At 47.1% G+C, this 27488-nt stretch overlaps 1 protein-coding gene across 1 annotated transcript in view; it reads right to left on the bottom strand.

The window, feature by feature from the left end:
* Window positions 1-27488, bottom strand: part of Xylt1 (xylosyltransferase 1) — a 296492-nt gene that overhangs the window by 73059 nt on the left and 195945 nt on the right. Inside the window, exons 4-5 of the mRNA XM_050143246.1 lie at window positions 12920-13092; window positions 11268-11470 (exon numbers count right to left, since the gene is read on the bottom strand). Of these exons, the coding sequence (XP_049999203.1) occupies window positions 11268-11470; window positions 12920-13092 (376 nt within the window). The remainder of the gene's footprint in view (window positions 1-11267; window positions 11471-12919; window positions 13093-27488) is intronic.

Raw genomic sequence — 27488 nt, forward strand, 5'->3', positions numbered from 1 at the left:
CAGGGTTTCTGGGCAGGCTACTATTGAAATAAGGTGCCATTGGTGAGGCTCATGAAGATATCAGTGGGTCTGGAGGAAGCTTCTACCTGAAGCTCCAGGCAGACCACATTCATTCAAGAGCAAATGAGGAAATGAGTAGCCCTGTTCCATGGAGAGAAGAGGAGAGGAGACTGTTGGTTTTCAACTACAAAGACATCTACCTCCTTCACTCCCATGTTTGGGTTTCTTTTGTGTTGTGTCTCATGGAAGCCAGGCTGGCCTTGAGTACTATATATAGCTGAGGGAAAGGGTGGCCTTGAACTTCTGATCTCCCTGACCTCACTGGGATTACAGATGTGTACCACCAAATCTGTATGGTGGAAGAAGCATTAGGCAGTTGGGGCAATGGTTTTTGTGGTGCTGGTGATAGAAACCAGGGTTCTACACAAGCTAAGTAAGTATTCAGTCAACTGAGATTGCACCTCAATCCCTGGGCTTCCTTACAGGCATGCCCCATCAGTATTTCTGGATTAGTATAAGAACAAGAAAATAAATATAAAGCATGAGAGGAAGGGAGGAAGGGGAGGATAAAGAGGAGATCTCCTAAAAGGCCAGACCATGGCTTTGTCTAGAATTCATATTCATATGGGGCTTTAACTCATGAGAGGAGAACAATTTCATCATAAAAACTGTCCAATTCTATATTAATACTACCCCCATCATCCTAAGAAACCGATTAGGACAGCAAGAGGTCACCAAGCTGCCTCCTATGGTCCTCCTACCATCCCCTCTTTGGCAGGAAGTGACAAGGTCTGAGGCATCACTCAGTGGATGGACGGACACAGGTAGGTCATCCACCACAATTGCAGTCCTTTGATCTACTTCTTGCTCCAGGCCTGGGTTGCATCTTTGAGGCTAATACCAACCACACTCTTCTGCTTTGACTCTTCCCATCTTGCACTGGGTTTGGTAGGCATGTTAAGCCATGACAAGACAGTGGACTAGGCCTCTTTTCCCCTGCAACATCAGCATGGTTGAGCACTGCCATGTTAAGACAGTGGGAAAAGTGAAAGGAATTCAGAACATAGATATAGGCTGAGACATTATTCTCAGGAGGCAATTTGTTAGAGAGCTGGACACAGTAACTGCTTGGGTTCCCACTCAGCAACTGCTTCTTACACAGCTCTGCCACAGACAACAGTGTCGTCCTTCCCTTGTGAGAAAATGAAGAGTCAGAAAGTTGACTTTACTCATTGTGAGAATGTAGGGGGTGAGCTAGCAGGTGAGCACACAGTTAGGGGGTGTGCACTAGCCCAGGTTGGCTTTACTCTCGAGGACATAGCGCTGCTAGGGGGTGTGCAATGGTACAATAGCTCAGGATATGCAGACGAGGAAATCTAAAAAACAGACACTTTCCTATAGTTCTGAAGCTGGAAGTCTAAAACCAAAAATGCCAATGAAGTGGATTCCCAGTGAAGGCCCTTTCCCTGGCTTGTAGACATGCCCTCTTTCTTTCTGCCCTTGTAGAGCAGTTGAAAGTATATAAAATGCCAACATTATTATTATTATTATTATTATTATTATTGCATAGGAATGACTATGCATATCAGAAATGATGGTAACCATCCCTTCTTAATTATACCTATATCAAACTCTTGTCTAAATGAATGAGAATTCTATGGAACACCAAAGTTAGGCACTTGGGACAAAGTATGTAGAGTTCAAGCCAAAGCAGGCAGAATTACAGAGGGTTGTGATGGCTGTGACTGCCTGATGCAGGACAACTGGCTCCTAGGTTTATGCTTGGGGCAAACACAGTCACTGAAGTCTCCATTCTCCATCAGCACAAATGGAAGTGTCCTGTCTGTACAAGGATCCACACTGGCTGTGGAGGCATGGATTGGTGTTCTGAGTGACTGACCTCTTCCCTATGGTACCTAGTGGCAGCCCAGGACAGCTATGCAAAGCACCTTTAACTTGGCAGTCCACTGAACCCATGTTGGAATTCCTGCCTGACTGCTACTTAACTGCTGACCGTGTAAAAGTCAACTGAATCTGACCTGATGAATCTCTCTGCCTTTGTGTGTGACCACGTGGGGTGCAGTAAGGACATAGCAGAAAAGGTTGACCAGTTGGCTCTTGTGTTCTGTTCTGTGTACCTTTCTCCAAAAGCTCATCCAGCAGGGACTTCGATGAGAAGGAATGGCTGCAGAGCTTCAGTTCAGAGCCATGAACTAAGTGTGACAGAACATGGGGACAGTGAGATGGTTCAAAGATGCTTGCCAGCAACCTGAGTCTGATCTCTACGACCCAAGGTGAAAAAGAGAGAACAGACTTTCAAAGTTGTTCTCTCTCTCTCTCTCTCTCTCTCTCTCTCTCTCTGTCTCTCTCTCTCACACACACACACAACAATGATGACAATGATGATGATGTTTTAAAGAAGGGTAACAGGAGCTGCTTCTTTCTCCTGTGATGGAAGCAGCACAGATCTGAATTCTAGTCCCAATGCTTGAGTTTTGAGACCCTGAAAAATTCTCTTACTTCATAGCTTCAGTTTATCTGTACAGTGAGATGCTGGAGTGATATTTACCACCCGAGGCTGTTTCAAGAGTGACTGCGGATCATACACGACACACTTGGCCCAGGATGTCATGACCAATAAGCAGCAAGCAAAGATGTCAACTGGGATTGTCTACGGGACAATGGCAGATCTCACGAGATTCCGCTGGGCATCTACTTCCAGGGCCTTGACAGGCTACTCACTATGCAGAGCTGTGGCTGAGGATGGCAGCAAAGGAGGAGATGCACATAATAATAAAGATGTAAAAACCCACATTTTACATTTATTCATCCAAAGCCTGTACTATAACTCTGCCCGGTGGGCCCTGTACTCATCCACGTCCCTTCCATCATCAGCATAAAAAGCAACAAACACAAATCCCTGTTCCACATGACGTTTTAAGAGCCGCTGTCTATTCAGGTTGCCCTTGAAATGAACTTCCACCTATTCACAGGTGCAGGAACAGGCAAGAGGAATAACACCCTACCATGCTGTTTGCCTGTGTCATGGACTACCTTGGGCTCACATTCGAATTCCCAGCATGCACATAGAGCATCCTTGCATGCACACTACGCCTGCCCATGGCCACAGTGGAAAAGGCAGATGAAAGCAGGCTTTGTTCCTCTAAGAAGTAAGTGTGTCTGTGTACTGGGAAAGGAGACGCCAGGACCGGATACATCCCATGTACAAGCACATAGAGAGATGCTTCCAAGATGACAGAGACCCACGAGGTCCACAGAGGGAGGAATCAGGATGAAATACCTTTAAAGATTCGCCTCACCACAGACCTGAGATCTGGTGAGACCATCGGCAGGGGATGGTAGAACATTTGTTTTTGAACTGTGAGGCACTGCCTCGCTCTTCTCTGGGGATTATAAGAGCAGATAATTAATGCTGTCTAGGGGAGTTATGCTCCACGAAACAAACCTAAGGATTCTGAGGTCTCTGTTAGCCTTTAAGTTGAAATAATATTTAAAACTTAGTTGCTTTGCATCATGAGGCACAGTTCAATTTTTGTGTGGCCTCATACGGTCGGCAGCATTGGATGATACGTGGGGATGCATTCCCATCACCCCAGACAGGGTCATCAGAGGATGCTGGACCAGCACACGGCCTGGATTCTGACAGGCTCCCAGAAAGCACCTTTGTATGATGGAACCAACTGTGCTTCACTGTAGGCCAGAGAGCGAACCTAATGCCACTCAAGAGAAAGCCATCAAAAACCTTCCTCTCCAACACTCTGGGTAGTATTTTCTTTTAAAAAGAGTAGGTGAAATAGAAAGAACTAAGAACTCTCTCCCAGGAGCCTGCCTGGTATCGCCTGGCACTGCAAGAACTGGGGAGTCTGGGGGGAAGTGCAGCGTGCTGGCCGCACTCCCCAGGCGCAGCGCCCATTCATTTCCTGTCTGTTGTTCTCCGGTTTTCCCACCAATGCTGTGCACTTTTCTCCATCCTTCCAGAAATCTCCATCCTTATTTACACGGACTAAGATGATGCCCTACACCAAAGTGACCACTTGTGGTTTTCCGAGGAACCTGAGTGTTTTTCATCTGACTCTCCAGAGAAGTCCAAGAACTCCAGCTGTTCCAGCTGCTCCCCTTTTGTCTAGTAGATAATGGGGGTCTGTCTTAGCTTCAAGAAGGCCCAAGAGCTGTCTTATCGAAAATACAGCTTGAGCATCAGGAAGGAGGAAAACAAGCCGCATTTCTGCAAAGGCGCGGGTGTGGGCTGCCGACTGGAAAAATAACAGGGCTGGAGATATGTTTATTTTGCTCCTAGATGCAAACAAGGCTGTTAACAGCATAATTACCGGCAGGGCTCACTATCCCGGGCCCTGCATCAGCAGCAGTCTGAGCAGGTGCACCCTTTCAGATCACACATTATCTGGGTGGAGCTTTGGTTGCAGGCTTTTGTCCCTGGGGCTTCAGGGTTTCAGAAATGAGGGTGCGCATCTCAGAGCGCTCAAAGGCAAAAGTGGTTCAGATGCTGACACAGCACAGGTCACTCAGTGACCCACATGCTGGGACCCTTAAATAAGACTTCGTAGTATATGCAGCTCATATACTTTATTGCTTTGCGTGTGTGCATGTGTATGCGTGTATGTGTGAGTGTGTGTGTGAGAGTGTATGTGTGTGTTTGTGTATTCCATCTCAGGAGTTGTTCCCTTGTGTTTTCAGACTGGGTCTCTTATTAGCCTGTAATTTACCAGTTGGGCTAGGCTGGCTATCCAGAGAGGCCCAGGCTCTTCCTGTCTCCACCTTCTCAGCATGGAGATTGCCCAGCACTCACCGTCACCGTCATTTACATGGGTTCTTGGGATTACACTCAGGGTGTCATGCTTGCCTGGCAAGTGTTTTACCGACTGCGCCATCTCCCCCGCATCCATCCTTTCCATCATGGCAGAGAGTTTGCTATCTGTTTCTGTAATTATGTGATGAATGCCTCGATTCCTACCCCCTGACAGTAGCTTTCAGCCCTCTGTCATGCATTACACCCATATATGGAGATTTACATGTACAGAGATTCTTGCTACCCAGAGAGAATGTGTAATCAGTTGGTCCAGAGCAGAGCTCTGAATTTTCGAGAATCGCTCAGAACCCAGGTTTCTCTTATTGAGAACCTCACCATGAGGGTCAAGACGTACTTCCCTAGGACCCAGTCCTGGGATGGTACCTGATAAAAGGCTTGCCAGAAGATCTGGTCTCTCAGATCCTGGGTTAGCTTATGATCCCCAGGGGTTCTGCAGGTCTGAGTTGATGAGGGTCTGGCCTGGGTGGGGATGGAGGACAACAGAAGTGGGGTTGCATGTGAGAGTGTTGTGATGGTTACCGTTAGACTATGTGGATGGGTGCTGGGTGCAGCAGTACCACGAAGGATACACAAGTTTCTATCCGCTCATCATCAGAACAGGGTCCCACTCAGAAAAACTGGGAAATGTGAAGTTAGCCTGATGTGGGCTGGGGTGACGTTCTAGAAGGATCCTTTGAGCTCTGCGGAGATGACTCAATGGGTAGAGCACTTGCCATGCATGTTTAAGAAGCTGAGTTTGGATCCCTAGAACTCACCTAAAGCCAGACATATAACATATGCCTGTAAGCCCAGTACTCACATGGTGAGAGAAGATGGGGAGATGGGAGAATCCCTGGGAGGTCAGGAGCCAGGTTGCTTGGGGTATGCAATAGTGAAAAATAGGCCCTGTATCAAACAAAATGGAAGCTGAGGACAGACGGGAGGTTGTTCTGATTGCCACATACATGTCATGGCATTTGTGCATGCATACTTAAACACACCACCACCACCACCACCACCACCACCAACAACAACAACAACAACAACAACAAAAACAACAGCAACAGAATGGGTTGTAAGCTCCTCTTGGGAGATAGTTTCCTATCTGGTCTACAAATAGGGATATTAGCTGTCCAAGGGGTTCTTGGCTTTTGTTTCAAGGGTTTATGTACTTGAAAAAGACAGACACTTTAAACTCCTTAGGATAGTTTTACAAACAAATACTAACAGTGCTGAAGAGGAACTAAGGAAACCAGAACTCTCACACGGCAATGTGGAAATGCACAATGGTACAGCCATTATGGCCATCATTATGGTTGTTACTCAAAAGACCAAGACTGAACACAAAACAATTTAGCGATATTTAAACCCACTTAAGAAATAGAGACAGGGCCCTGAGGAGGTATCTTTACATCCATTCTGATGCCAGCATCATTCAAAACAGTCAAAAGTTAGAATCATTCCATGTGGTCATACAAGTGAACATTACCCAGCTTTTAAAGGAAGGCCATTCTGACACACACTCCCATGACTTTATGCTAAGTGAAATAAGACAGCCACAAACCAATCACTGCATGACTTCCCTTACAAGAGGTCCATAGAATTAACAAACTTATGGGGATGGGTCAGTTGTGGCTGCCAAGGACCAGAGGGAGGAGGGAGAAGGAAGTTATTTTTACAAGGTCAAGACAGTCCTTGGGGACTGATGGGTATGATGATTACCCAATATGAACACACTCAGTACCACTCATCTGCATCCATAAAAATGGCAGAGATGGTAAGTTTCATGTTACACGTTTTGCCACGTTTACAAAACAGACAAGGAAACCAAGGCGAGATGCTTTCATCCAAACTCCTTTCTCCTTAAGTCCGCAGGCTGTGACCTGTCTGACTCACAAGCTTCTCTTCTAACCTGCTGTACCAAACTCTTGTCTCAGGCCACTGGGCTGCTCTGTTCTTTGCTCTATCTCCCATTGAAATGCTCTGTGAGTCTCCTGAAGCAGGTTGTCTGTTCAGGTTGGGACTCTCAGTCCCCAAACAGAAGGGAGCTGCTTGGCTGTGTGTGACTGTAAGGCTAAATGGCTGTGTGGATTCTGGAAGCTCATATGGCTTCTGGAAGCTTGCTTCTATGTGGACGTTGACAGCAATTCTGTAGCCATGGTTCTGGGAGCAGCAGAAGCCATGGCCTCATCCACGGTCTCCCCACCTCCATTAGTCCCTTCCATCTCTTCTCCCAGATTCGCCAACACAATTTCTCAAAGATGGATCTCAAAGATCAGACCCTTTCTCAAAGGGTCTCTTCTCCAAAAGTTTCCCAGTGTAAACGCCAAGACACTAAAAGACCAGTAGGTAGCTCAAAGCACGGACCTGCTGGCTCCTCTGTTTGGACCCAGTCTTTGTGATCCACTCACAGAAGATCACAAGACATTGACTGGGTTTTGTCAAGTCTTTGACTTACAGTAGACCTGTGAAGCCTCCGGGTTTGTCAGAAGGGAGCCCATCTTGTGAGTTCATTCATGGATACAGAGCGTTCTCTCCCCTGGTCTCACCAGGCTGGCTCATACCCTTCCCTCCCCAAGACACCCCTGAATTGCTATCATAAGGGGTTGAGTAGTAAGATAACAAAAGAAAATAAAATAAGCTCGGATCTCAAGCCCAGGTCTCCAATTTCCACTTGTAACTCTGCATCTGCCCCCAGGTAACCAGAACTTCCGCATACAGCTGTCCTGTTCTGCAGAGTCAGGAGCAAGAACAAAGGTCACTGGGTAGATCCCCGCCCTGCCCACAACGTTGTCGTTGTCGGAAGATCAGCACCTGCAAAGCTGTCTCTTGGTGTCAGCTGTAGGGATTCCTTCAACCAATTAGAGCCACCGAACTGATGAAAGGGATGACGATATAGGAGCAACTGAGCCCTGAATCTGAGTGTCTACACTGATGTCCAGCCCTCAGGTACCTCAGTTCTTCTCTGGGTCTTGTCAAGGCTATGACTCTCAGTAGGCCTGTGAAGCCCACTGGCTTCTTACATATCTCTCCTTTATAAGATGGGAATTCAAACAAACCATGTGTTAAGATCCTCAGTAGAGGATTTGGTACATAGTAGGTTTGCAGGAGATACTTGAATTGTAGGTCTCATACAAACACTGGTTTGGGGAGACTGTGGAGAGCCTGGCCACCTGTTTCCTGTCTCATCTACTCGTATTTTCAAACTTCTTCAACTCTGCAGTCCCCAACACTGGTACTTTCCTAAGACACAGATTTGAGTCTGTGATTAACATAACTTATGTGTTTACACAGTGGGTCTCACGTGTTATGTTTTTATGGCCGCATGTCCCTAAGAGGAAGAAAGGCAGATGCTGGGTTTAGCTTGAAATATGTGAATATTGTTTCCCCTAGGCAACAGCTTCTGCTACACACACACACACACACACACACACATACACACACACACCACAGAGAGAGGGGCTGTGGACATATTCAACCCTTCTCTGTTTGCTTCAAAGCAAAGGTCCCAAGGATGGATGTCTCTGTGCAGGCCCAAACAAAACAAGGATGGAGGTGGGTGGTCCTTGGTCTTCCCACAGGGCAGAGAACCCTGATTGCTTTTTGGGCTGACGAGGGAAGGGGACTTGATTGGGGGAGGGGGAGGGAAAGGGGAGGCGGCGGTGGGGAAGAGACAGAAATCTTTAATAAATAAATAAATAAATAAATTAAAAAAAAAAAGAAATATTCATGGTTTAATCCGTGTGTACACGTGACCAGTCAAAAGTTACTTCCTTGCTATGCAGGCAATGAAAAAATGCAATTAACATGCTTTTTGATGATTCAAGACCTCGAACTTGGAAGCATTTACGACCCACCATGTGTTGGCATTTAACTAGCTTCAGCCAGAGTCTGCACAGTGCCGCACCACATCAAACAGCAGGGCAGGAAGGCATGGAGTCTTTGGGCATACTTGGCCTGCCCATTACCCACACAGGAATCTCCTTCACACACAAATTGTGTCTTGTGTTCTCTTGAAACACCGTTCACAGACTCACTCTGCTTTTCACACCTTGAGACAGAATGGGAGTCAAGAAATAGTTGCTTGGCTTTTCACTCCACCAGAGGGAAAGGGGAAATATTTTGAAGGGAGGGGGAGTGTGAAGCCTTGCTTGTGCTGGCGTACATCGCCCCGTGGCTGGGACCAGCCTGTATCTACCCGGCACTTGCTATCCATCAGCTTTCGCGTGATGCTTATGATGTATCATTTTTCATTTTCGTCTCCCAACAACCCCTTGCAAGAGGTACTGCTATTGTGCTCACTCTAAAGGGTAAAGCAGAGATGTATAAAATTCAAGTCGTATGCACCAATTCACATGGCTACCTGTGTCTAGGAACAGACATGTCTATGATGCAGTAAGCCAGTGAGTCTTTATTACCAGAAGAGAGTCTTCACTCCCAGTAATGGTGGGTGGGTGTTCAGAGTGGATATCTTGGGTTACTTCTGTCCCAGAAGACTCCCCAAGTCCTTAAAGCCTCTTGGAAAAGTCTGAAGTGGGCACTCCCACTGTCCTCTTAGCTTTCTTATTCTTCCTGGGATGGAAGGAGTCATTTCAGAAGCTACAGATGGGACAGCAGATGGGAAGAAAAAACCTATCAGTTTCCCGGGATGAAACCATTCATCTGCAAAATCCGTATGTTTTTGTGTGGGGCGACTTCGTAGAAGCAACAGCAAGAGGAAACAGCAGAGCCCCAAAGCATGAGGTGCCTCTGGCCATGAGGCTGACAGGATAGAGTGTAGAGCTAAGGGGGGGGGGGAGGGTGTGCACCCTGGCAATGACCTGGGAGAGAGAGGGAGAGGGAGAATAAGCCTGCACAGAGTCAAACAACGCGCTGTAAAGCTAAAGAAGCCACAAAGAACACACCTTCAGCACATGGTCTGAGAAACGATAATTAGGACCCTTGCAAAGATAAAAGATGCAACCTCGGCCGTTAACTTAGATGCCAGCAGCTGAAATGCACTGAGCCCCTTGCACAGGCCTGGTACTCTGCTGTGGTCTGTTATTCCCTCCTGGTGCCACATGCATGGATTTATATTCCCGGGAATCTGCCGCTGCTTCCATGACTGATCTCAGACTCCCATGCTGAGCAGTCTGGTGAGTGTCTAAGCCTGCATACTGTGTGATCCTGACCCTTCAGGGTAAGGGGTCATGGCGACAGTTGGGACTGTAATCAATGCAATGCAGCATTTCTAGGGGGCAGCAGTGGCTGTGCCTACCTGGCTGTTTCCTTCTTGCTTGCAACTCTACAGACAGTCCAGGATCCTGGATCTCCCAAGAAGTTAATTGCAAGCAGAAAGAACATGTACTTAGACAGAACCAGTTTTAATACTTGCTTTTTCAAGTCTTTAGTGCATGACAGTGGACCTCAGTCTGACCATTTATCTGCTGGCTTCCCCACAAGGGCTCAAGAAATGACCCCCCACAATATCTGCTCTACATAGACTTTTCAAGAAATTTCTGAATTAAATCCTCTAATGGAAGATGGCAAGGGAATGTTCTGGCTACCCCTTGCCTAGTGTCTAGAGTCACCTTTCCTTCAGCTATTGTTTACTAAACTTCACCCATTTTTCAGATTTCTCAAAATGCACAAAGTTCATTTTTGATCGATATATTTGCCCATTATATTTTCTCTTATAAAGAAACGATGGCTCTCAACCGCCGGTGACATCGACAGTCTCTTCAGACACTGTGTAAGAAGGACATAAATGGGCACAGCATGCTATTGGCAGCTTGGAGGTGGAGACCAGAGACACTGATAAATGCCTGACATTGCAAGGGGAAGCCTCATAGCAACAAATCAGAAAGACCAAATGTCAATAGTGCATGGCCCACAAATCTGGGTCTAGAACGTTCTTCCATGCTCTTCTGTGCTCCATCCCTGCTTGCCAACACATCTTGCTCTAGAGTAAACATTCCAGGGTCTTTCTCGCTTATCTGTGACCTAGCCTGGGCTGTTGTAAGCAGCCTCCCTTCTATTAGCTTGCTTTGACTTCAACTGGTCATATCTGCCCTTTTTCTGCTCAAAACATGCATTCATCTGACTCGGAGTAACAGATACATGACAAAAGCTAGCTCTAACTCTCTGACTTCGTATCTTGTTACTCTATTCCTTACTATCTGTTACAGCTCTTCCAAACCCAGCTTCCTCTTGCCCACACTAGAGCTGGCCATTTTTGTAAAATTAGGAACACGATTCTCTCCCATTTCTGCTCTCTGCTTTCTGAAAACAATGTTGGGTGATACTGTAGGAAAACCACGGTTCATCTCACGAGGCAGGATGCTTCTCCAGACAGGAGGCTGACTGCCCGTACTTTCTTGTGTCCCCACTGTTGTTACATAGGGAGGGAAGGGAAGCAGGACCCTGGAACCAGCTGCCTGGGAGCTGTTGACGGCCTCACCTGATGGGGTAGTCGGCAGCACTGAGGTTGATGAAGAAGTCCCAGGGCCAGTCGGTCATCTCCAGGAGATCCCGCATGCTCTGCAGGTAGGTGGACAGGAGGCTGGCCCCGCCCCAGATGGTGGCCATTCTCCAGGAGGTGACTCGGACATTGTCGTACTGCCTGGAGAACTGGAGCACTTGCCGGTGCAAGTAATTGGAACGCTTTCCCCAGGAGAGAAAAGGAAAAGGCAACAGTAAACAGCCCAGAAAACATCAGCCCACGGACATCCCGGTCGCCCTGCTCCTCCTGTGGTTGGTGTGTCTGATCACACCGGCTGCTGTTGATGTCAGCCTGTGGCATCTTTCTGCGTCAATAGTCAAACATTCAATTCACACGAGTTTTTCATCGCCTACTGAAATTCAGATTCTCAGGCCCATTGTTGAGCTAGTCAACCAGCGGCCTCGAGCTTGTGGGGCCCGGAACGCCACATGATAAGGGTTGACTCCTGCATGCTATCTGAGGGTACCAAGCTCAAAAACTAAATCTGGTGAGTCTTTGCAGGTAGGAGGTAGAGTTTACATGTGCTGTTCTTCAGGATCACCCCCCTCCCTTACTGTTTCACAGGCCGATGAAGAAACACATCTGGAGGATGAAAATAGCCCTCTTGCCTCTTTAGTTTTATTGAGGCTAGAAGCTATAACTGGACCTTGTACTTAGTTGAGTGTTCTACCACCGTTGAGTGTTCTACAACCTCCATGTGTGGTTTTCTATGAAAACAGGGTCTCATCTGAGGCTGACCTTGATCTCAGAGCAATTTTCCTGCCTCTGTCTTATGAGTTCCAGGGTTCTAGATCTGCACACATCTTGTGACATCAACAGATTAACAGAGACACAGAGACTTCTAGGGAAAGATGGCACCAGGGTCAGCAAGTCAAGTGTGGGTCTTGGCAGTTAGATTTTACTGGCATACAACCACACCCATTTATTGTCCGTGTTCTGCAGCTGCAATCAGACCAGGGCAGCACCGATTAGCACATGGTCCAAAAGACTATCTCAACTAACCTGGACTTTTCTAGGAAAAGTGAGCCCAGTCCTGGGATGCTAGTTTTACAGGTCTGTGAAGGCAGGCAGTGGGTACCAACCAGATAGGGAGAGGAAGAGGTGAAAAGCAGCCCAGTGAGTCTCAGAGAAGAAATTCTTGTATGTGATACGTAGGAGGGAGACAAACGCTAACAGTAATGTAGAGCATGTCAAAAAAAAGTTCATGGGAGGATCTTGAACGATCCAATCACAAAGAAATGAGAAACATTTAAAGCTATGGATATGCTAATTTCCTGAACGAACTGGCTCGCTGTGTATACATATACCAACATATCAAATTGTACCCCATAAATATGTGTAATTATCATGTGTCGAGGAAGAATAAAAAAGACAAACAACCAGAGAAACAATGTTTGTAGGAAAAGCTGAGAGCCACAGTTAAATATTCTAAAACTAGCAGCGCACACACACACACACACACACACACACACACTTCAGGATCATTTGCTACTGGTTCCATCTCTAGACCTTAGCCTGGACTTGTGAGATGGGAGAAAGTTTCAGAGATAGATAGACAGACAGACTGCAGAGGAAGCCCAGCACAGAGCTTTGAGCTATGAGCTCCTCACCTTATCCACGTGGATGTAGTAGAAGTGGTCTTTGTGGTAGATGGCCTTGAACATGCGCTGTAGCTGCCGAGAAGCACGGCCATGGACCACCAGGACAAAGGCGATTCTGACCGGGTTGGTGGGCATGTACTCCACAGTGTCCTCATCCCACTGGACATTCTTGTTGGCTTTGCCTGGGGAAAACCAGAAGACCATAGACATGAGCTTGAGGGTGGCCTGCCCTTTGGGAAGCTGGGACTGTCTCCTCTGCTGCCCCCGGGGGACAGAAGCACAGCATCCACGCTGAATTCTAGAGCTTGATTCAGATGAACCAAGCAAACTTTAGGTCCTTATGCTGTCCAGATACAAGGTAGCAAGAGACTGTGCTGCTTATAACATTCTCTAACCTGCAGGGGTTTGAAGAGGCAGACACATACATTCAGCTCTGTGCTGGGCAGTACTGTCAACTTGACACATGCTAAAGTCATCTGAGGAGGGAATCTCAATTGAGAAAAATGCCTCCATAAGACTGGGCATTAGGCAAGTCTGTAGGACATTTTCTTTTTGTGTGTGTGTGTTTACTGATTGAGGTTTTTTTAAATTAATTAATTTATTAAAGATTTCTGCCTCCTCCCGCCACTGCCTCCCATTTCCCTCCCCCTCCCCCATCAAGTCCCCCTCCCTCGTCAGCCCGAAGAGCAATCAGGGTTCCCTGCCCTGTGGGAAGTCCGAGGACCACCCACCTCCATCCAGATCTAGTAAGGTGAGCATCCAAACTGCCTAGGCTCCCACAAAGCCAGTACGTGCAGTAGGATCAAAAACCCATTGCCATTGTTCTTGACATTTTCTTAATTAGTTATTGATAGGGGACGGCCCAGAGCATTGTGGATAGTGCCACCCCTGTACTGGTGGTCCTGTGGTTCTATAAGGAAACCAGATGGGCAGGCCACAAGGAGCAAACCAGTAACAGCATCCCTCCATGGCCTCTGCATCAGCTCCTGCTTCCAAGTTCCTTCCCTGTTTGAGTTCCTGCCCTGATTTCCTTCGATGATGAACAGTAAGATGGAAGCATAAGCCAAGTAAACCCTTTCCTCCCCAAATTGCTTTAGTCATGGTGTTTCACCTCAGGGACAGTAACCCTAACTAAGATAAGCTACCAAACAAGGCAGGGATGAGGGTTGCCAAAGACAAACTGCAGAGGAAATCTGGGGTGAACATGCCTTTGTCTGTCTAGAAGAGTTTTCCTTTCTTCCCCAAACAGTGGTCAACATGTTCAGGTGTGATAAGACAGTCACATGAACTCTGACCTTTTGACAAAGTTTCAAGTGTACAAAACAGTATTGGTAATCAGAAGAGTGATTCTGTCTAGCAGCAAACCGTATCTGATACTGTGTATCTGGTACCTGTTTCCCCCTCTTTGTTTCTGTCTCTCTCTCTCTGTCTCTCTATCTCTCTCAGTCTGTGTGTGTATGTGCATGTGTACATGTGTGTGTATGTGGAGGCCAGAGGTTAATGTTGGGTGTCTTTCTTAATTGCTCTTAACCATATCTTTTTAAAAGAGAGTGTCTCATTGAACCTGGAGCACTGATTTGGCAGGACCAGCTGGCCAGCAAGCCTCAAGGATCCTCTTGCCTCTGCCTCCTTGGCACTGGGATTGCAGGACTGGCTTCATTACAGAGGTGCAGAGGATCTGACCTTGGGTCTCCAGGTCTGTACTCTAAGTACCTTACTAACAGAGTCCTTTCCTCAGCACTTTCGCCGACACTCTCTGTGGCTCTTCTTATTCATGCTCAGTCTGCAGAGGCAGGCAGCGTCATCGGGATTATCAATCCAGAGGTGGCCTGTAGCTCAGGACTGGCCAGCCAGAACTCGGCACTCCCTTGGTGTAACACTGTTTAGATGGATGCCAAGGGGACAAAAATACCCTAGTTTTGTTGGAACTATCAGATAAAGAGGTACTTGCTACACATCATACTGGAGGATGGAGAGAAGTTGCTAGAAGAAAACCAATATAAATATGACTGGTATCTAAATCTCAATGACCCACATTGAGCTCCAGAATCAAACTGGAGTTCTGTCACTGTCATAGATTATCATCTGTTACTTTATGAGAGCCAGATCCCATACCCAATCCACTTGGATAAAGGGTTCCAGACACTTTTCCCCCCAAATCAGCCTCAGAAACTCCCTGTTTCTGGGGCCAAGGCCAGTGAGAAACAGCCTCCTAAATCTGACTCAGTTCTGTCTGGCTTTCCCTATGATGACCATGTCTTCTAGTTTAAATGGATTCCTGGCAGGGTCTAGGTTTGTGGGGCCCAGGACACCGCTGTGGTTTCAGGTGTCCCTGAGGGACAGCTAAGGTTGTTGAGAATTCAGAATGTTCAACCTCATCAGTAGTAGCTTTGGGAGTGGGACTGTGTGGGCTGTGATCAGAAAGTTTAGTGGCAGTCAGATGCAGGCTCTTTCTAGAGGACAAGATTAGTGTGAAGAATGTCCAAACCCAGGGTGGCTGACACACACCTGTAATCTCAGTATTTAGGAGGTTGAGGCAGAAGGATCACAAGTTTTAGGCCAGCCTAGGTTACACAGAAAAACTTATATATCTTAAATCATTTCTCTCTTCTTATGATTGGCAAAACCACCAAACCAAACCAAACCAAACCCCCTTACCAACAAGAGTAATGTCCAAACCACACTGTGTGGCTTTCACAGCTCCACACAGCAAATCCTCTGACCTCTGTTTTGAGTACCTGCCCAGCCAGCTTGCCCCTCCCTTTCTTACTTTTTACCTGCACAAGCTCCTGGATCTTGGTGCAATCTGATAGTGAATCCTGGTCCCCAGACACCCTCCCCCTTGGGTTTAGCATGGTCACACCTTCTTGTCACCAGCACAAGTCCAATAAAAGATTACCTTCACTCTCCATCTCTCCCTTCACCTGTTCCAATTTTCTGCACATCATTTAACACCATCTGAAGTTGTTTATGTGTTTGCTTGTTTATTATCTGAGCATTCTGCTAGAGCATAAGGTCCGAGAGATGAGGGGCTATATCCATCTCATTTACCATCAGACACATAACACTCAGGTAAAACCTAACACACACACAGCAGGTGCTTTGTGAAGAACAAAAGCTTCAAGCGGGAACATACCAGCTCTGTCCATTAACAATACCTGCTTGGAGCAGTGGTCTGGGCTTGATCTCATTATTTCATTAATCTTCCTGACAACCTGCAAGGCTGTTATTACCGCCATTCTTCAGAGGAAAACCCACAGCTTAGAGAGGCCAAGGGATTTGTTCAAGGTCACGCAGCATTAATTAGTTAATGCTGAGATGCAAAGACAGGTCTTGAAGACCATGCCCTCAACCACTAACGTAGACTACACAATCACACCGAGACCTTGGAAAGTAGGGTTGACAGTGGCGCTTGTTAATTAAATACCTTGTAAGCTGTTGCAGATAAGAAGGCAGGGAGCTAAAGGCTTTCAGAGGTGTTTCGAAAGAATTTCTGCATTTGGTAAGAGATGACTCTATATGACCAACAAATATATGTGTATACATATATATAGTATATATATATGTATAGATATATATTATAAATATATCTCTACCACCCATCTACTCATTCACCCACCTACTGACTCCATCCATCCATCCACCCACCCATTCAATACATACACACATCCATTCCATCTTCCCACCTACTGAGAAACTCACTCCATTTACCTCCTCACCCCACCCACTCCACACATTCACTCAACTCAGAATGCCATTCAGCTCCCCACCTGACAGCCTATCAAATGCCATTCGTTCCTTCAGCGCTCATTTTTGTATCTAGTCAGAGGCTCTCCTGCTAGGGTTGCGGAATGAGTGAATGGATGAATAAGTGAATTCCGATGAAGAGTGGAAGCTGTGGTGGTTCAGAGGTACTTATGTTTCCTGAGGGCCTGCCACATACTCCTACTGAGAGAGGGCTCGGGGGTCCTTTGTTATTTGGTCTTGGTTAAGAATACATTAACGCCCTTTGAGGCTCAGAGTGTTTGGCACGTTTCCCAGGCCACACAGTGAAGACAAAGCTGGGAGTAGAAGCTAAACAGCCAAGTTCAATGCCATTCTGCTGTGTCCATATGCCCAGTGCCAAAGAGTGGCATCAGTCAGTGACCAGACCTGATACAGTGACCCTGCACTGTTCTTTAAAGGGACTCAGGCTTTGATGGCTAAAACAAAAACAAAAACAAAAAAAACCCAAACAACAAACACACCAGAAATCCTTTTGTAACTCCTCTTTAGAGTGTTGGAGAGCAAACCGTATTCACAACAGAGACAAGGAGTTGTGGGTGCTTTAGTTCTGGAGGAGGGAAGGGAGTGTCTGGAAAACACCTCAGGCCAGCGAAAGAGCTACTGTGTCTTAAAGCCATTCTAGGATCAGCCAGTTGGCCTCAGTGCACACGGAGGCTGTAACTCAGGGAGGTGGAGCTACTGGGTGTGGCTGTACACACCTATAGTCCTGGCACTTAGGAGCTTGAAGCAGGAGAGTCACCAGTTTGATGCCAGCCTGAAATACATATTAAGGGTGTGTCTCAAAAATCAAGAGTTGGGTTTATATAGCTCGATGGTAGAGCACCAGCTAGCATGCTCAAGGTACTGGGTTCCACCCATAGCACAGAAAGGAAGGGAGGGAGGGAGAGAGAAAGGGAGGGAGGAAAGGAGAAGGGAGGAAGAGAAGAAGGAGGGAGGGAGGCAGAGGGGAGGAAGAGAGGAAGGAAGGAGGGAGGCAGAGGGGAGGAAGAGAGGAAGGAAGGAGGGAGGAAGAGAGAAAGGAAGGAAAGAAGGAAGGCAGGCAGGGAGGGAGGGACAGAGGGAGGGAAAGAGGGAAGGAAGGGAGGGGGAGCGAGCAAGCAAGCTGAGCTAAGGATGGAGCCTGTGATCTAGGAGCCCTAACACTGTCACTCTGCTCATCAAACCGTCCCCATCGTATATAACGGGAGCATCTACTCGCAGAATCATGTCAGGTGGCTTCATTTGTTGGACAGATAATGCTGTGTGGCTAAAGTCATGTGGGTCTCTTCAGACAGCGGATTCGGAAAGGCAAAAACCCACACTCTGTCCAGCTCCTAAGAAAGAGGCACAGCTTTAACAACGTAATCAGATTCCTGGGGCATAAAATAGAAAATAAGTGGAAAAATCAGAGTGATTAGAGGCAGCCGGAGACGCTGACTCCAGACGAATGCTAAGAGCCACACTGACGGGGGAGAATATCAAGTGTGTGTCTGAGGTGCAGGAGGAAGGCTGAGGAGGGGCGCGCCGCTCCTCCACTAACAGGTCAGGCCATGCTAAGCCTCTTACAACAACTCAGTAGGACTCTATCCTGTGGACTTGATGACCATTTAGTGTCCTCCAGGGTGGTGAGAGAAAGAGGCCCATGGGAGCCAGCTTGTCCTCCGTGCCACTTTCTTTAGCTTCCATTATGTTCCCCTCTGTTCTGAAAAGTGGCAGAAGGAAACAACTTAGGAGTTTTAAATAACGACTCCTATAGTGTGTTATGGGGATCACCCTGTTCAGTTATCAGTTGTTAGGAACTCATTAGTATGCTTAAGCTATAAACCAAATGTTTTCATAGGTGTGTGCATAAGAAAAGAAACAGGAAGCATTGATCTACATTTGTGGAGCCAGCCATTACCAACTGAAAACATTTGTTTTCAACACATCTGTGCAGGCTGGGGAGATGCTTGCCTTGCACAGGTAAGTCCTGAGTTCAAGCCCCGAGGTGCTGCACACTTGCAATCCCAGTGCTAGGGAGATGGAGAAAGAAGGATGCCTGAGGCTGTACCTTTGGCCAACCTAGTCTACTTGGTGAGTTCCAGGCTAATAAGACAGCTTGCCTCAAAAAAAAAAAAAAAAAAAAAAAGAAAAAGAAACAACAAAAAACTAGCAAATGGACAATGTCTAGGGAACAACATTTGATGTGGTCCCCTAGTCCCTAGGCAGGGATATGTTTGTATGTCCTGCTACTGGGGATGCTTGGGATTGGGGTGCCGTGTGGGATTTTGGAAATGGAAGAAAGATGTTAGGGTTACAAAGAGTTTTAAATTTTTAATTATGTGAATAGGTGGGTGTCTGTGTGTGGGTTTGCAAATGTGAGAGCAATACCCATGGAAACCAGAGAAGGGCAGCGGATCACTTAGTGGGAGTTGGAAGGTTGTAAGCTACCAACATGGGTACCGGGAACCAAACTCAGGTCCCTTGCGAGAACAGCATGTGCTTTTAACCAATGAGTTCTATAGACCCCTCCCAAGCAAGGATTTTAGAGTGCGGCCTCTGGTCATCCTGAGCTTGAGACTTTAGGTGGTCTTATGTGATCTCTACAAGTCTTAGTGTTCTCCGCTGGAAAATGGATATAGCTATAAATACAGAGAGATACGAATTACATGCAGCTATAGACATAGGTATAGATGTCTTGGCTTTCTCTCATGTGTGTGTATGTTCAGTGCTGAGCACAGGGCCAGGCCTGAGGCAAATGCTCTGCAAATCAAAGCATAATTGGATCTTTTCCACTCAGGCCTTGGCCCACAATGGTCAGAATCAAGCAAGTTAAATTTAACCAGTCAGTTCTCCCCTGAGAGGTTCCAGTCTGAGGCTGCCCTGGCTCCTAGCAACATGCTCAGGTCCGAGCAGAACCCCTGCCCACAAGTAAACACCCACAGCTGGAATGTTTCCAACTGGCCCAAGCATAAGTAACATAAATGGGAAGGAGTCCCTGGGCTGGACTAGCCTCCACCAGCAAGGCCCTCTGTAGATTGGTTCTGTTAATATTCTCAAAGTGCCTCTTGGTGTGGGAGAGTGTCATTTTCTGGCTTGCTGGGTTCTTTGGACTGAAGAGAAGTAGAAATGAGGTTGCATACAAATGGGCTTGGGTCAGAGGCTCTGAGCTGGGGCACAGCTAACTTAACAGAGTGTGGGAGGTACACGGGACTGGGTGTAGGGTCCAGCTTCTCACAGCAGAGCTTCAGGAAGACACCTAACTTCTCTGATCACCACTGACAGAGTGGGATGGATGTGCAGGCTGTCCCCAGTCCTCCTTGTCACCAGAGATGAGTGGCAGTTACACGCCAGCAACAGCACCATGCAGGAAGGGATGGGTGTATTAGGAGAAGCACTGGACTTGCAGGCTCTTTTTCAGCATCAAGAGGGGGATGCTTTTTCCTCTTGGAAAAAGTATTTTTCTCCAGTGCCAGGGAGGGAACACTAGGCAATATACACAGGAGTCAAGTGCTCTACCACTGAGTTACATCAGCAGCTTCTATACAGTTGTGTGCCTGTGTGTGTGGTATGGGATGTGCACTGGTGTGTGAGGTTGTGCACGCATGTGTGGTGCATGCTACACAATGTCAGGTGTGTTCTTTGATCTCCCTAAACTTTATTTTTTTGCGACAGGATTTTTGTCTGAACCTGGCGCTCAGTGTTTCAGCCAAGCTGACCAACTAGGAAGCCCCAGGGAATCCTTCTGTCTCTACCTTCCCAGCGCTGTGGGCTCTGGGAAATGAACTCAGATCCTCCTGCTTAAGCAACAAATACTTCATTGACTGAGCCATCTTCCTCAGTCTTCCTCTGGCAATTTACTATTTAACGATCTCAGGATCTATAGCGGCAAAGTGTCAAGGCAGCCCCCTCCTGCTGAGTGAGATTTACCCTCTCTAGTGAGTAACAGACTCAAGAAAAACACTTGGGTCTGCCAGGCTCCAGAACCCTTACTTTATTTTACCAGTGAGGGAAATGAAAGTTCTCAAAATTCATGGAAAATTCAGAATACCTTAGGATTCTAAGGCAATCATGAAATTAACACTGGCTGAACGGAACTCTTCCGAGTATCAGGTTGGCTTTCCTGAGAGCTGCCAGGGAGGCCCTGTGATTCATTCTCTTGTAGGATGCTGTCCTGGCCTGTGGGCCTAGTAGAGAGCTCAGCTTGATGGAGACTGCTCAGGGGATGTTTGGGGACTGATGAATGAAGGCAGACAGCTTCATCCATGCATGTGCCCCTAGAGGCACAAGTGGGAGGCTCGGCCAGAGCCTCTGCACATGGCTGGCTCTGCTCACCCAGCAGACTGGCTGGAGGCTGGACTCGTTCTGCAGGGCTTTGGGTGAGGCTGAAGACCTTTGCTCTGAAGCACCAAAGCCTCTCGGAGGAGCCAGCTAAGTGCCCAAAGGAGGTCCCAACACAAAAGCTGCAACTGGGTCTTCTTTAGCCCAGTGAGTGTCAGGGAGGCACTCCAGTCTCTGTATAAATGGGGAAAAATGGTTCTGTTCCGGGAAAACCATCTCGGCCTTTCTTTTTTTATTCTTTCTCTTCCTATCACACCCCTAGTGAGCATCCCCCATTTATTTTTGCACTTAAATTGTGTTAAAAGACATATACCATGGAAATGGCCACTCTTTGGGGCTGAAGAAATGGCTCTGAGGTTAAGAGTGCAGATGACCCGAGTTCAGTTCCTAGCATCCATCTTGGGTGGCTTACGACTGCCTATAACTTCGGCTCTAGGAGACCCGATGCTTTCATCTGTCTGGCCCCAAGACACCCACCTAAGTAACTACCTCTGCCATTTTCAACGAGACATCAGTCCCTTTACCTTGCTGTATATAACCGTCACCCCACCATCCATCTCCAGCACACTTGGCATTCTGCAAGAGTGTGACATACAGAGATGCCCATTTCTCCTCCTCACTGACTGCCAGTCAACATTCCATCTTCTATTTCTCCGAATTCAGGTACTCTAGGAATTTAATGAGCGAACTCATGTTCTATATGTCCTTTGATGACTATCATTATTCAGTGAGTAAAATGGTCTTTGTCCATGTTGTAGCAAATATCAGAACTTCCTTCCCTTTCAATGCAAAATAATATTTCTTTGCATGAACATACCACTGGATGCTTATCCATCCATCTGTGAATGGAGACACTAGTGGCTTACATCATTCTGGCTGCTGTGAATGCCTCGGCTATAAGCATGATTGTGAAATACGTTTGAGTCACTACTTTCAGTTCTTGGGTGCATACACCCAGGTGTGGATCAGCTGTACTCCATGGTAACTAAATTAAAACCGATTTTCTGAGGAACCTATCCTGTATTCTATACACAATTCTTCACAGGTGTATATCCCAGGTCTGCAGCCTGCGTCCGTTGTTCATCAGCAGGTGAACAGACGTTTATGCCTTAGTTTATTTATTTTTTTACCTGTCAAAGAATCAGGACCACGGGGGGTGCACCCACCCACTGAGACAGTGGGGGCTGATCTATTGGGAGCTCACCAAGGCCAGCTGGACTGTGACTGAAAAAGCACGGGATAAAACCGGACTCTCTGATCATGGCAAACAATGAGGACTGATGAGAAGCCAAGGTCAATGGCAAGGGGTTCTGATCCTACTTCATGTTCCGGCTTGGTGGGAGCCTAGCCAGTTTGGATGTTCACCTTCCTAGACATGGACGGAGGGGGGAGGACCTTGGACTTTCCACAGGGCAGGGAACCATGACTGCTCTTTGGATTGGANATTGGAGAAGGAGGGGGAGAGGAGTGGGGGGAGGGGGAGAAGGATGGGGGGAGGGGGAGAAGAGTGGGGGGAGGGGAGGGAAATGGGAGGCTGGGAGGAGGCGGAAACTTTTTTTTCTTATTCTCAATAAAAAAAAAGAATACTCTTCTACAAGTGAGACTGAATGGACTAAAAGGTATAATGGGGACAACTTCAATGCCATTGTCACATGGTATGCAGACTGGACATCAGCAGCACCATATTCTTTTGTTCCCAACCAGTTCTGTGTGAGGCCACAGTGTGTCTCCAATGGAAGATCCCACTTGTTCTTAGTGTTCTGTTACAGGCGTGAGAGCTCAGCCATCCTGATCCCCATTCCTTTGTGTGGCCCTACCTCTTCAACTGAAAGCAAGGGTCCCATGAATGACCATGGTGCAAGGTGACTTTCAGAATAAAGTCCAGGTAAGAAAAAATAAAGGTGAACTACTGCAGCGAAAACAAAGCAGGGCAGGGAGGTGTTCGAGAGGCATGTGGTGGAGGAGGCACATGGATGAGAACAACTTGACTCCGCCAGCTTCCTTCCCAGAAGGGATGTGCTGAGCGTGTTAAACACAGGAGAGCGGGTGATGCCAGGCAGCCCTGGACGTCCCAGAGGAATTTCAAAGGTCAAGATAATATTTGCTTTTTCTGGCTCAGGGAACCCTGCTCACTCCAGATTTCCTGGAAGGGTTTGCTGGGAGTTTCTGAGGTGGGATTTGCTCATGGTCACAGAGCCAGCAGATGGACAAGAGGTCAGGATACAGTCTGCCTTGAATGCAAATATGCATCACAGCCAGGCTATGGTGAAGGAGAGTCCAAGAGCTTGCTCTCGCTGCAGCTGGTGTTAAGCTCACCTGCAGCCCAGATGCCCTTTCTTCAGCACCTTCCAACCACCTTCTCTGGGTGAGCCTCTCATGCTTGGCTCTGCTGTTAATTGAGCACAGGTAGCTCTTTGATGTGGGGACTGTCTTAGGCATTTCTGGCCTTATCAACCAGATGCCAGCAGTACCTGCCCAAGATGACCAAACCAAAAAGGCTTCAGCTCATTAACCAGTGTTGATGGATCTACAGAGGCAAAATCTTCCCTAGTTGAGAAGTCATAATTCGTAACTATTTCCAAAAGGTAGCCTTCGAATAGCAGCAACACCAAAACGGGGAAATTTGTGCAAAATGCAAATGCCAGCCCTGGTTCATGCTCCTTAGTCAGAAACTGAGGGTGTGGAGCAATATCTGAGCGGTGAGAAGTCTGCTCCAGGGGTGATGGTGATATGGGGTAATATTTGAAAACCACTGGTGCAGGCCTAGGATCCTTAGCCCCACCAGCACATCAGATCCACACGGATATCTCAGGCCAACAACAAGCAAATAAGCTCCAGAAAACTATGCTTGGATACAGCCAAGGGGCAGGCAGGGCTTTGCTAGCATGTACAAGACTCTGGGTTCCTTTCTCAGCACCACAGAAAACAGACCAAAGCAAAAAATACTTCCGTGTGCCATGCCCCAACGATTTCTAAATTCTGTAGAGTCACATGTTGAGCTTGGGTGTAGGATGGGCCATATATAAGCCAGAAGTCTGGTAAGATGATACTGTCTGTGGAGGCTGTAGCATCTCACTTGGTATAAACACACTAGCTGGGGGTTGCACAACTATGAAGTCAGTTAGGGCTCAAGCAAGGGACCCTTCATGAAGCCTGAGATGACATTGGGTGCTTGGATCCATCCTTCCTTAGAAGTCCTCGAGGGGCAATACCTCTTCAGACTTCCTGGTACCTATGTTTTCCACTCCTCCACACATTTAAGTACCCACATCTTTCCTTCCCAGATGAACCCTAGGTCCTCACAGCTCCCTGCTCTAGATATGGAGTCTAAGGCTGGCTCACCCTTAATTCTTTCCCATTCTTTTTTTAAAAAAAAGTCTCCCTCTACTCTCTGACCAAGCACTCAGGACATTTTCCTGCTCACTGATTTTCTTCCCCCCTATTCAAGTCTGGAGTTATTAAACCACAGCCCGTGGCTGCGCCGTCTTATTGATTTTATTGTAGAGAGCCCAGGGATATTCTAATGATGTACGGCTCAATAAATGGAAACTGGTGGGATGGATATTGATGGCGTATGGTACATTTCCCTGCAATTCATCGGGTCCCAGTCGCTTGGCCAGCTACACATCATCTGTGAAAAAGCTAGGCTGCAGCCCATGGGTTCTGGTCCACCTTGCTGGTGTGGCCTTTTCCAGCCACCAAGGATGAAAGGGACATTATAATAAAGATAACGTGATGCTCTGTGCCTGCCTGGCTGGGTGGTTTTACATCCCTTTTCCACATTGGGTGGTGGAAGGATGGAACTGATTATCCTCATTTCCTAGGTAAGGAAACAGACCCAGAGCAAGTAGCCGACCTCGCCTACTAATCACCGTGGAACTGGGATTCAGATCTCATTGTTAATCCTAAAACACCCACACTACACCATGTCAAAAAAAATAAAAAATAAAAAATAAACCACAGCCAAAATTGGCTACCTGGTGAATGAGAGGTGATGTGAGACAACCTCTAAAATAAATAAATAAATATGAAATTAAAAAAAAAACTGGGGTTGGGGAAATGATGACATTGGTAAGGTATCTGTATTGCAAGCCTGAGAATCTGAGTTCAGATCCCCAGCACCCATACAAAAAGTAGGGTGTGGCAGTTTGTGCTTGAGGTGGAGACAGGAGGGTCCTGAAGGTCAATGGCCAGTTTAGTCAAATCAATGAGAGACCCTGTCTCAAAAGGTAAAGGTGGAAAGTGACTGAGAAAAAAACATCTCAGGTGAATTGCCAGTTCTCACACACACACATACACACACACACACACTAAGAGAGAGAGGGAAAGAGAGAGAGAGAGAGAGAGAGAGAGAGAGAGAGAGAGAGAGAGAGAGAGAAGTATATATGTCACACACCACACTCATACGTACCAGGAAGAAAAAGAAAGAAGATGGTGGTTCCAGGATATGGCAAAGCTTCCTTCCTCCTCGCGATCACTGACTGATTCCCTGCAAGGGCTACTCACCATGCTTGGGCAGACGTGGCTGCCCACACATCACAGGGCGTTCAACATGACTAGTCTCCCAAACAGACTCCTACTACTCATATTTTCCAAGGCTGCCTAGGGGACAAAGGATGCTTAGGCTGGACCAGGTGGATGCTGCCCTGGATGAGGTAGAGGAGTAACATCCATCACCAAAGGCTTTGCTCCTGAGAGGCAAGCTCTCCAGGAAGAAGAGACGATAAACACAGGAACAGCTACAAGATCATCAAGGTAGAATATGCAATGGTGGTCACGGTGACTCTTACTATAAATAACCTTGCAAGAGAGAGCATCTCCTCTCTGTCCTGCTCCAACTTTGTATCCACCACACTCTTTCTGTCCCTCTTTTCAAGGGAGTTCTCAAAGAATTTAGCAACATGAAGCCCCTCTTTGGGTTCTCAATGCCCAGGGAGTAGGGTCTTTATCAAAGATGCCATCAACAGGAATCACTGTGCTGCAGTTCAGATGCCGGAGTCCACTGTGTCACAAAGCCTGCTATGTCATGATGCTGGAGCTGTGCACTCAGTTAAGGGATAACTGGTTAAAGGAGGTCACAAGGGTAGAGTCCAGGGTCGATGAATTAGTGTCCTTATGAAGAGTAGACACCAGAAAGCCTACTCCCTCTAAGACAAGGAAGGCAGCTACCTGCAATTCAAGAAAATGGTACTTACCAGAACTTAGACCATGTTGGGACCTTGACCTTAGATTTGTAGTTTCTGCATATTGGGACAGTGTATTTCTCTCCTTGAAGGCACCCAGCTCATGTTCTCTTGCTAGAGCAGCTCCACTAATCTGACTGCTACTCAAGTTGGTATGGATATGTCCTTTGGGCTACAGTCTACAGAATGAGTGATGAGGTCACTGGACAAGACTGAAGGAAGAGAGTCTCCATACAGAAGGAACGGTGTGGGCCAACATCACCTAGTGCATCTCAGCATGGTAGATGAGAGGTAGGCCCATGTGGCTACTCCACAGAGGCCAGCTAGAAGCACTGCATTGCATGGGAATGGCCAGACAGGAGGACCAGTATTTGCAGGGTAGGGTACTATTCTAAGGACTATGTTGGGAGAGCTGCTACCACAGGCTTGTGGTAGCCACAGTGGGGAATGGATTGTGAGCAGGTCCCGTTCTGCCATTCCCAAGTGAATAACACAACGCACAGCCTCACAGCACAAAGTGGGGAGCAGGCATGAGGCAGGGGGTCCTCTGCAACATCCTGCAGCCTTGTGGCTCAAGGTGTTGCTAATGCCCGTTCCAAGATTTACTTCTTGTCCTGTGACCCGGAGGTGGAAGCTTCCTTCCAAGTTCTTTCTGGAGTCTTGAGTTGCTTGACAGTTTCTTCTCTGTACCCTCTCTCCTCTCTAGAAGGGACTCACAGGCTCAATAAATAGGGCCTGAAACAGGCAGTGACTCATCTGTTTTTATTACCTCAGGGCCTTTTGAGGAGCAAACAACTCTTATTTACTTCTCAGGGTAAGGGTTTTGACAACAGGTTTATTTTCTCCAACTCTCCAAGGACTGGGTGAGTAACACTCGAAAGTTAACAGTACATTAATTAATGCCAAATTGGTTGGAATTTTCCTAATAAAAATCCTTATAGTAATCACATTATGGGCCATTAACGCTGCCTCCTGATCATAAGCCATGAATATGTGTTGCAGGTGCTCAGTTTTCAGCTCTTTAAGAAGGGACGTTTCCCCCATTGGCAACCATTTGTCATGTTATTGCTGTCACAGTGCCCGATTCAGACCGGAGCCTTTAAGTTTTCTTCTCTTTCTGCTGGTCCTGAGGCCAAGCTCTCCCCCCACAGCACCACACAGGAACCCTGCCAACACTTGCAAGTGAAGCCAGCATGTCTGCTGTATAAAGGGAGAAACTGAGGCACAGAGAGAGTATTTGCTGACCACCAAAGTGATGGATTTTCAGTCCAGGCAGCATGATTCTAGAATTTTCTCCCACCTGCCTTCAA

This window comes from Alexandromys fortis, unplaced genomic scaffold, assembly GCF_014885135.2.
Source record: "Alexandromys fortis isolate MF-2015 unplaced genomic scaffold, M_Fortis_MF-2015_v1.1 scaffold_45, whole genome shotgun sequence".
Lineage (NCBI taxonomy): Eukaryota > Metazoa > Chordata > Mammalia > Rodentia > Cricetidae > Alexandromys > Alexandromys fortis.